This window comes from Dicentrarchus labrax, unplaced genomic scaffold (genome assembly GCF_905237075.1).
Source record: "Dicentrarchus labrax unplaced genomic scaffold, dlabrax2021, whole genome shotgun sequence".
Lineage (NCBI taxonomy): Eukaryota > Metazoa > Chordata > Actinopteri > Moronidae > Dicentrarchus > Dicentrarchus labrax.
The window spans coordinates 33,308,427-33,318,931 of record NW_026136704.1 but is presented as its reverse complement, the minus strand read 5'-3'; the positions used below and the strand labels follow the sequence as shown (position 1 = coordinate 33,318,931).

Sequence of the window (10,505 nt, the reverse complement as noted above, 5' to 3'; positions counted from 1 at the left end):
AATGATTGGATCTGCTGAGATCGGCTATCACCATGACAACAGTGTGCATTGAACAGTGCTGGTGTGGTTGTATGATCAATAAATCCACAAAAACCATCAGCCACAGATCTGGAATCTGACCATCTGAGAACTCACCTATCCACCAATCAATATGAATCAATAATGAGAATAAGTGTTGATATAATAATCAATAGATGGATCAATAATGAGTATCAGTGTTGATATAATAATCAATAGATGGATCAATAATCAGTATCAGTGTTGATATAATAATCAATAGATGGATCAATAATCAGTATCAGTGTTGATATAATAATCTATAGATGGATCAATAATCAGGTTCAGTGTTGATATAATAATCAATAGATGGATTAATAATCAGTATCAGTGTTGATATAATAATCAATAGATGGATTAATAATCAGTATCAGTGTTGATATAATAATCAATAGATGGATTAATAATCAGTATCAGTGTTGATATAATAATCAATAGAAGGATCAATAATCAGTATCAATGTTGATATAATAATCTATAGATGGATCAATAATCAGGTTCAGTGTTGATATAATAATCTATAGATGGATCAATAATCAGTATCAGTATTGATATAATAATCTATAGATGGATCAATAATGAGTATCAGTGTTGATATAATAATTAATAGAAGGATCAATAATCAGTATCAGTGTTGATATAATAATCAATAGATGGATCAATAATCAGTATCAGTGTTAATAATATATATTGATTAGTGCAGCTGCAGGAGAGAAATACATTCATGGATTTTAAGGCCCTTCTATCAGTTTCTCATTATTGATTTCTGATCAGTTTTACAATGAACATCCTAAAGCCGACTGACCTCTGCAGTTGCTATAACAACAGGGTCGAGGTATCGAGGTATGCTCGGTGTCAGGACGACTTTCATTGGTTGTTAGCAGTTAGCAGGAGTTAGTCACCTGAAACAACCACAGACAGTTTCTATAAGAGCGGAACACGCTCACCTGTTGGTCTCCATCTTCCTCCACCTGCAGTCCCTCACGTCAGCCACAGGTGAACCTCAACCATCAGTCGTCGTCCTCGGCTCTGATTGGCTCTCACTGACTGACTCGCTTTCTCATCGTTTTCACTCAACACAGTATTTTAATATTTCACTGGTGGGAATGAGCTTCCACACAAAACACACACCGATAGAATTCATTCATACTGTGACCGACACAGAGCAGACACACACAGAACTTCAGGATTAATAACGAGGCGTCAGACGAGGCATTCATGGCTAACTTGATTTTTTATTTGCACGTCCAATTAGTGTTAACAAACCTAAGACGGAGGTTAGCATCCAGGTCTACAGCAGGGGGCGCTCAAACACACTAAAGCTCCGAGGACATCAGACAGGAAGGAAACCAGCAAACATCTTCACATCTGTACAAATCTACAGCCAGTGAGTGCGCGACTGCGTCCTCTGCACGTCTCAACCTAATGGACGTCTTTGAGTTTGAACCTCTGAAATGTTAGCGAGCTGTCGGCTTCGCTGAGGAGCAGATTTAAGGTGGATTAACTTTAAACAGTCTGCCATCAAAGATAATTCACTAAATACTCAAACCAAGCTGGGATTTATAAAACAAATCAATGCAAATCAGCTGCAACAGCGCCACCAGCTGGCAGGGAAACCAGTGCAGGTTAGAGGACGACGCTCGGAGGAGAGAAAGACAGGAAGTGACTGTGGTTGCTAACGACGACTTCATTAGCTCATTAGACAGCGTAATCATTACTAAGAGATTATTATTATATTAACGGACCCGTCGCTGTGAGCTCACCTGTCTGTCCCCTCCCACAGTGCCGGAGGACGGGCGGGAACCACACACCTGAAACCAACATTCAGCCGCTATTAGCCGTAACCATGGTAACGTACTGTAGCTAACCTGTGCTGTAATGTGTGACAAGATGTAGACGATGTCACCTTCATGACACCAGTTCTACCTGCAGGAGTCCAGTTCAGGATTAGCCTCGGGTTATCTTAGCGTAGCATCGCGGTGGAATACTTTGTCCTGGGATATTGTGTCAGTGCAGCTAGTTAGCTCGCAGTGCTACGTCACCTGAGGCTGTGGCGTCGGATGTTACAGCCACTGAAAACTAGCTTTGCTTTGAATCGTAACCCCCGATACGAATCGTATCACCAGATTCTTGCCAATACACAGACTAGTGCTAACTTAGTCTAGTGCACAAACACATTATTCTGACTGGAGACGAGACGAACGCAGGACTCGCTGCACGAGGACATCGGGTCGAACGTCCAACTGAAGATACCTTCTGTTCGTTTCTCCCTTCAAATGGATCAATTAGAGGTTAATTAGTGAAATCAGTGACTTACTGCACCTTCATCATCATCATCGTCATCGTCATGCACTGGTTGCTTAGTAACAACAGTGGCACGGTTGGTATTTCCCGTGAACATCTTAACAAGCCTCTTGCTACGTAGCATCATGCTAAATTAGCCTTGTGCTAACGTTCAGTTTTATCGTCACTAAATGAAAACAGGTCACAAACTAGTTCTTCTGAAGAGATTATTATTATTAACTACCAGCTGTCGACATCTCTGACCTGAAACTTTATCAGTTCTGTGTAATGATGATTCAATCTGGAAGATTTTAACACAACAGACCTCCAATTAGGAAGCATTATGCTAATATTTGGTTAAATGACGTCAGTTAGCTTAGCATAATCCGATATTTCCCTCTCATTATAAACTGTATGAATATTTCAGACAGAAATAAAACTACATTTAGAAAAAGATGTATTGTTTTTTGGATGTTATGCTTCCTGTTTACATAGCTGGATGCTCCTGATTGGACAGAGCTACAGAGGTTTCCTAGCAACAGTCTTTACTAGCTGAGATAGCTTTAACGTCGTCTTTCATGAAGAGCTGCTGAGAGTTGTGGAAAAGAGAAAATGAAGCCACAGAAGAGTTTTTTCAACCACAGCCACTTCCTGTTTCCTCCTCCGAGAATCTGGACTTAAATTAAATATCACTCATGTTACAAACAAGTATTTTACATCGTCTCTCAGTCTTCATGAGCGGAGAGCGTCTGCAGGAGTCTTCAGTCGGGGGTTTAAATCCACATTAGAATGATGTTATGAAGTCCACTTCCTCCCGGGGGGGTCGGGGGTCGGGGGTCAGCTGTGGGAGCCACAGTGATGTTTCATGTTCTGTAAGAGGAGTGGAGGCGGGGAGCATGCTGCCGACTACAACAACCATCATCCCCAGAATATCCCATCCTGTGGAGGAGCGCGAGGAGCGAGAGGGGAGCAGGTTCTTATTGGGTCGTACTGAGGAGTAATTCTACTTGGATATATCGGTTATACGCAGTGTTAGTGAGGGAACCTCCTGTCAGTCAGTGGGATGTCTTCATTTGGACTCTTTTGGGGACAGACATGCGATGAACTGCATGACAACAACAGCAAGAGGGGGGTCTTTTTTTTCTTTTTTAAATCGTAGAGAGCATTCCTCCCCCCCCCCCACGTCTTCACACACGGACAGCCAGAGGAGACATGAGACAGTCTGAGAAATGGATTCATGGTTTCTCTTTTAAAAACTGCAGCTTCTTCTTACAATGCCAATGTAGAGGTGGTAGAGAGAGATAACAGAGACAGAGAGAGAGAGAGAGAGAGTGTTTAACTATGACCACAACAGTGTGTGTGTGTGTGTGTGTGTGTGTGTGTGTGTGTGTGTGTGTGTGCGCTGTACACTGAGTCTTTATGTCCCAGTGCTGTTCACTGGTGGAGTCCCAGCTGCTCGGTGGTGTCAGCTGCGTCCTGCCGGTCCTCCCTCAGTACTCGCTCAGGTTGTGCCATTTGGAGATCTGCCGGCGGGGGTTTTCGCAGACCTCCCTCCAGTGGGAGGCGCCGGAGGGGGCGGGGCTGTGCAGGCCGAGCAGCAGGCGGCCCAGGACCTCGTTCTTGGTGGTCCGGTCGAAGTCGACCACCAGGAACTCCACGGAGATCTCGGGCAGCAGCTCGGGCGGGATGTCGTAGATGAAGGACTCGTTGAAGACCGGGTTCAGCGTGCACTTCTTCACGTGAGTCTTCTTCTTGGCGATGCGCTTGCGGCCGTAGAAGACGTTCACCTTCACGTAGGGGTCTGAGGATCAATAATGAAAACGTTAACGCTGAAGTAAACAAATCTTTTACATAAGAGAGACAATAGAAACCAGAATGCTCGACAAAAACCCTCCCAGACCACTAAAGTCCGCTGATCAAAAGTTGCATAAGGCCGATTGATATTTAGTTTTCAACATATTGACCAATGAGCTTCAGAGGGGGCGTGGCTCCGCACATAAACAGAGAGAAGTCAACAACCATTAGGCCGATCATCCCAACACTCACAGGATGTGTCCATATAATCACCTTTGCTCACATTGGTGTGACGTGCTACGGTAAGCGTACAGACTCATTCCCGGTTCACTTCCTGCTCTGTGTACACTGTTTGGTGCTGTAGCTCTGTCAGTGAACGCTAAATATACATTAGTTTTACTCGTTACAGCGGTTATTTACCCGCTTAACGTTTAATCGTAGACTAGTTCTACTTAAACACTTGGAGTTTCTCCTTCTTTTAGCGACTTTTCGCTACTTTCAAAGTTTTTTCATACACGCTAGCTTTATTAGCATTAGCAGTTAGCTATGGCTTCTCCCTCTCCCTCTCCTCTGTCCTGCTCAGTGTGTCAGATGTTCAGTTATTCCTCTGCCTCCTTTAATGATAATGGTTCCTGTATTAAATGTAGTTTATTTACTGCGCTGGAGGCGAGGCTTAGTGAGTTAGAGGAACGGTACCGCACCACTGAGATATCTTTAGCCGCTATAGTTAGCCAGCCCCCGGTCGCCGGTGCGGTCCGACCGAAGTTCCTCCGGTTCCTCCGGTTCCTCCGGTAGTTCCCCCGGTAGTTCCTCCGGTAGTTCCCCTGGTAGTTCCCGAGCAGCCGGGAAGACAGGGAGGCTGGTTGACTGAGCGAAGGAAGACTAAAACACCGAAGCCCACAGTTCACCACCAACCCATTCATGTTTCTAATACATTTTCCCCACTCAGCGATACACCCGCTGAGGAACCAACTCTGGTTATTGGCAGCTCCATAGTCAGAAATGTGAAGTTAGTGAAGCCAGCGGCCATAGTTAAATGTATCCCTGGGGCCAGAGTAGAGTTGTTCTGATTCCGATACCAGTATCGGGAATGCCTCCGATACTGCCGAGAATGCTAGCATCGGCAGTATCGGTATCGGCGTGTACTGGAGTCCAGGCACCGATCCGATACCACGTAATTTATTAGAAATAGGAATCTATTTACTGGTTAGCTCCGTTAGCTCTGACACAGTTCTTCTTCACCGCTCTTAAAACAGTTGCACTGTGCTGCCATCGGCAGCTGCTGTTTTAGAGGGGCGAAGAAGAATTGATCACCTGACGCCTGTTATAAGGAGCTAATGTTAGTGCATCATGTCGGCGGTTCGGCAGTACTTTACAGGGGATGTTCCCACCAGTAAGACGGCCACATGCAACATATGCAAAGAAGCAACTTCGAGGGGTGGCACGAGTGTTTCAAATTTCAACACCAGCAACTTAATCAAACATTTGAAGACGCGATAAAAGACGCGGACTGGCCCGCTCGGTGATTGCAGATGATCAGGACCAAAGGCTCGGTTCGGGTCGCGCTTGATTTTTAAATAAACAATCCGTCGTGCGGCTCATTAGGGTATCTGCCTCACTAAAGCTCACACAGACTGAGCAGCAACGTTGGGCACAAACACACCCCTCCTCTCTTTTTCTGAGGCTCTCGGTCACAGCACTGCAGCACACACACACACACACACACACACACACACAAACACACCTGTAGTTCTACATGCTTGAAAAATGGAGTGAGATCGACAGCCCAAGAGGAAAGGTGGAGCAGAGAGGGAGAGAGCCACAGATCAGCAAAGTGCTGTAAAATAACTGACATGTTTGTCAGTAAGGGAGCAGTCAGACACTGAACACTAGTGGTGACAACAGACACACAACCAGAGCCTATCCAGCACCACTAGCTTAATGAGTAGGGTAGATCCACTTTGTGGAAGCTGATGGGGCTAAAACTGACTTAATAAAACTAATGTTTTAAGTTGTAACAAAGGATATTGCAAATTTCTTTCTGTGTGTGTTTCCTTGTTTAATGTAACAGAGAATAAACCTACACATCTGCATCGTTATTTAATCTACTACTACACTATTAAATGTGCAGCCTGCACATTGAAAGTGTCGTAGTAAATTAAATAGAATAGAAATTATGTGATTTTAGTACAGGTTGTTGTAGCACAACAGAAACATTTATTTTGTAGGGGAAAGAAACAGAAAAAGCTGTGTGTGGGCGCATGTGGAGCCTTTGCTTTATTATTTTACACTCTTACATCAGTAGGGGCCCAACCTCACTCACTCTTGGTGTTTTGCATTAATCGGAAAACCTGGTCTGATTAGGAGAGACGGCATCCATCCCACTTTGGATGGAGCGGCTCTCTTATCTAGAAATATGGCGAAGTTTATTTCTAAAACCTGACAGTCCAGAGTTAGGACCAGGAAGCAGAGCTGCTGTCTTACACACTTCTCTGCTCTTTCTTTAGAACAGTCACCCACCCAAAACCCCATAGAGACTGTGTCTGTCCCCCCGACCACCTAAACTATTTAAAGAAATAAAAACAAGAGGAGTTCAACATAAAAATCTAATAAAAATTAAAACCAACTCCTCAGTAGCACAAAATAAGAGAATGAAATGTGGGCTGTTAAATATCAGGTCTCTGTCCTCTAAAGCTGTTTTAGTGAATGAATTAATATCAGATTATGATATTGATTTACTTTGTCTTACTGAGACCTGGTTGTCCCACGAGGAGTATGTTAGCCTAAATGAATCCACCCCCCCCAGTCATATTAATACTCACATTCCTCGAGGAATAAAAAACATAGGAGACTAGCACCTTGGTATAACCACCAAACCCGCCAGTAAAAACAAATAGCTAGGAAATCTGAAAGGAGTGGCGCTCTTCCAAATTATCAGAATATCGCTCAAATTGGCAAGATAATCTTAAAACTTATAGAAAGGCCCTCCGTAATGCCAGAGGAGCCTATTACTCAGCACTAATAGAAGAAAATAAGAATAACCCTAGGTTCCTCTTCAGCACTGTAGCCAGGCTGACAGAGAGTCACAGCTCTATTGAGCCACATATCCCCATAAACTTAAGTAGCAATGACTTCATGATCTTCTTCTATAATAAAATTATTACTATTAGAGAGAAAATTAATCACCAACTGCCATCAACAGTTATCAGTGGCTCTCCAAGTTCAGGGACTTCTGTCAATGTAAACTTAGATATATATTTAGACTGTTTTTCTGCTATCGATCTTCATCAGTTAACTTCAATCATTTCTTCATCGAAGCCATCAACCTGTCTATTAGACCCGATCCCAACTAGACTGCTTAAAGAAGTTGTTCCCTTAATTGGCACTTCTTTACTGGATATGATTAATCTTTCTTTATTATCAGGATATGTACCACAGTCCTTTAAAGTAGCTGTAATTAAACCCCTTCTTAAAAAGTCCACTCTTGACCCAGGGGTTTTAGCCAACTATAGACCGATTTCTAACCTCCCCTTCCTCTCTAAGATTCTGGAGAAAGTAGTCGCCAAAGAGTTGTGTGACTTTCTACATAACAATAGTTTATTTGAGGATTTTCAGTCAGGATTTAGAGTTCATCACAGCACAGAGACAGCTCTGGTTAAAGTTAATGATGACCTTCTGATTGCTTCTGACAATGGACTTGTCTCTGTACTTGTATTATTAGATCTTAGTGCTGCATTTGACACCATTGACCATAATATTCTTTTACAGAGACTTGAGCATCAAATTGGCATTAAAGGAACTGCACTAAGCTGGTTTAAGTCATATTTATTAGATCGTTCGCAATTTGTACATGTTAACGATGAATCTTCAATAAATACTACAGTTAGTCATGGAGTTCCACAAGGTTCTGTACTTGGACCAATTCTATTTACTTTATATATGCTCCCTTTAGGCAACATTATTAGGAATCACTCCATTAACTTTCACTGTTATGCAGATGGTACGCAGTTATATCGATCAAGCCTGATGAAATTAATCAATTATCTAAATTACAGACATGTCTTAAGGACATAAAATCCTGGATGAGCTGCAATTTTCTGATGTTAAACTCAGAAAAAAATTAAATTCTTGTTCTTGGCCCCAAAAGCCCTTAGAGACTCACTGTCTAAAGTCATAGTTACTCTAGATGGCATTAACTTGGCCTCAAGCACCACTGTCAGGAATCTTGGAGTTATCTTTGATCAAGATTTGTCATTTAACTCCCACATAAAGCAGACCTCTAGGACTGCCTTCTTTCATTTACGTAATATTACAAAAATTAGACACATACTATCACAGACAGATGCAGAAAAACTAATCCATGCATTTGTTACTTCAAAGCTGGATTACTGCAACTCTTTATTATCAGGTTGCCCCAATAAGTCCATTAAAACGCTCCAATTAATTCAGAACGCTGCAGCACGAGTACTGACAGGAACTAGAAAAAGAGATCACATCTCTCCTGTACTAGCTTCTCTGCACTGGCTCCCTGTAAAATGTAGAATTGAATTTAAAATCCTCCTCCTCACCTATAAAGCTCTTCATGGTCAGGCCCCTTCATATCTTAAAGAGCTCATAGTACCCTATTACCCCACTAGAACACTACGTTCTCTGAATGCAGGGCTACTTGTGGTTTCTATAGTCTCTAAAAGTAGAACAGGAGCCAGAGCCTTCAGTTACCAAGCTCCTCTCTTGTGGAACCAGCTTCCAGTTGTGGTTCGGGAGGCAGACACCCTCACCACATTCAAGAGTAGGCTTAAGACATTCCTCTTTGATAAAGCTTATAGTTAGGGCTGGATCAGGTGAGTCCTGAACCATCCCTTAGTTATGCTGCTATAGGCCTAGACTATCGGGGGATTTCCCATGGTGCACTGAGCTCCTCTCTTCCTCTCTCTTTCTGCACTCATTCAGGCCCTTTTAATGCATGTTACTAACTTCACTTCTGAAGTGAACTGTCTGTAAATAATGTTATAAGGAGTTCGGTCTAGACCTGCTCTATTTTAAAAGTGTCCTGAGATAACTTTTGTTATGAATTGGCGCTATGCAAATAAAATTGAATTGAATTGAATTGAATTGAATTGAATTGAATAAGGACCAAAACACACCCTGAAAGTCTCATTCTCTGCTGCAGTAAACTACATTAGCTCCCACAATCCTCTCCTCCTGCCTCGTGTACTCACTCGCTGACAGGCCGGTGATGTCCATCTTGGGGAGGTGTCGAGCCTTCAGGACGACCACGCTGAGGCGATGAGACACCGGCTGGTAGGACAGAGACGCCAGCAGCTCGCCACGGCTCTCACACTGCAAGCACACAGAGCAGCAGTGGAAGCACTCAGAACCTTTACTGCAGTCAGAACTTAAAGTACTGCAGTCAGAACCTAAAGTACTGCAGTCAGAACCTAAAGTACTGCAGTCAGAACCTAAAGTACTGCAGTCAGAACCTAAAGTACTGCAGTCAAAACTTAAAGTACTACAGTCAGAACCTAAAGTACTGCAGTCAGAACCTAAAGTACTGCAGCCAGAACTTAAAGTACTGCAGTCAGAACCTAAAGTACTGCAGTCAGAACCTAAAGTACTGGTCCCTACAAGGAAGGTTCACTTAGTGTTGTTTCTGGCGCCCCCCTGTGGACAACCTCCTTTCACTGACTGTGGTCGACATTGAGAATAATCAGAGAGAAACTGCTTCATAAGCAGTTAAAATCGTTTTTTGTCCTCAGATGACTTTTGTTATGAATTGTTGCTTTACAAATAAAACTGAATTAAATATATATAATCTGTAATGAATAAAAGTTCCACGTGAAACAACATTAATAAAGATAATCCTGTATTTCAGACTGGAATGATGGAATTAACCCAATCAGTCGACCACCAACATGGAAGTGAAAAGACCTTTTTCACAGCAGCCAGTGGGGTAAACACAGGCGTTACCATGGTGACACACACACACACACACACACACACACTCAGTGTAGACCACAGAATCGACCTTTAACTACTTCCAGACGCTGGTGCTCACCTGCATGTTCCTCTTGGTGATCTGCTGGCTCAGGTGGACTCGGCCCGTGCTCGGGTCCACACCCTTCAGCGGCACCACGGCCTCACCGATGACATCGTCACGGGCAAAGCGGTCGAAGCTGAGGACCAGGAAGTGCAGGGTAAGCTCGGGCAGCGAGCTGTAGGCCACGCCGTAGAAGGTGAAGGTCTCGTCGAACAGCGGGTCCAGGGTCTTCCTCAGCACGCGGGTCTTGACGCGGTGCTTCTTCTCGGGCAGGATGGTCATCTTCACGTACGGGTCAGAGCTGCCTGCCTGCTCGTCCATGGCGGGGAGGCCC

General features: G+C 43.6%; 1 protein-coding gene across 1 annotated transcript in view; it reads right to left on the bottom strand.

Annotated features, from left to right (window-relative positions):
* Positions 1-1,272: 1,272 nt before the first annotated feature.
* Positions 1,273-10,505, bottom strand: part of syt11b (synaptotagmin XIb) — a 17,349-nt gene continuing 8,116 nt past the window's right edge. Inside the window, exons 2-4 of the mRNA XM_051399360.1 lie at positions 10,190-10,505; positions 9,354-9,474; positions 1,273-4,141 (exon numbers count right to left, since the gene is read on the bottom strand). The exon at positions 10,190-10,505 is cut by the window's right edge and continues 619 nt beyond it. Coding sequence (XP_051255320.1) covers positions 3,831-4,141; positions 9,354-9,474; positions 10,190-10,505 — 748 coding nt within the window. The 3' untranslated portion in view covers positions 1,273-3,830. The remainder of the gene's footprint in view (positions 4,142-9,353; positions 9,475-10,189) is intronic.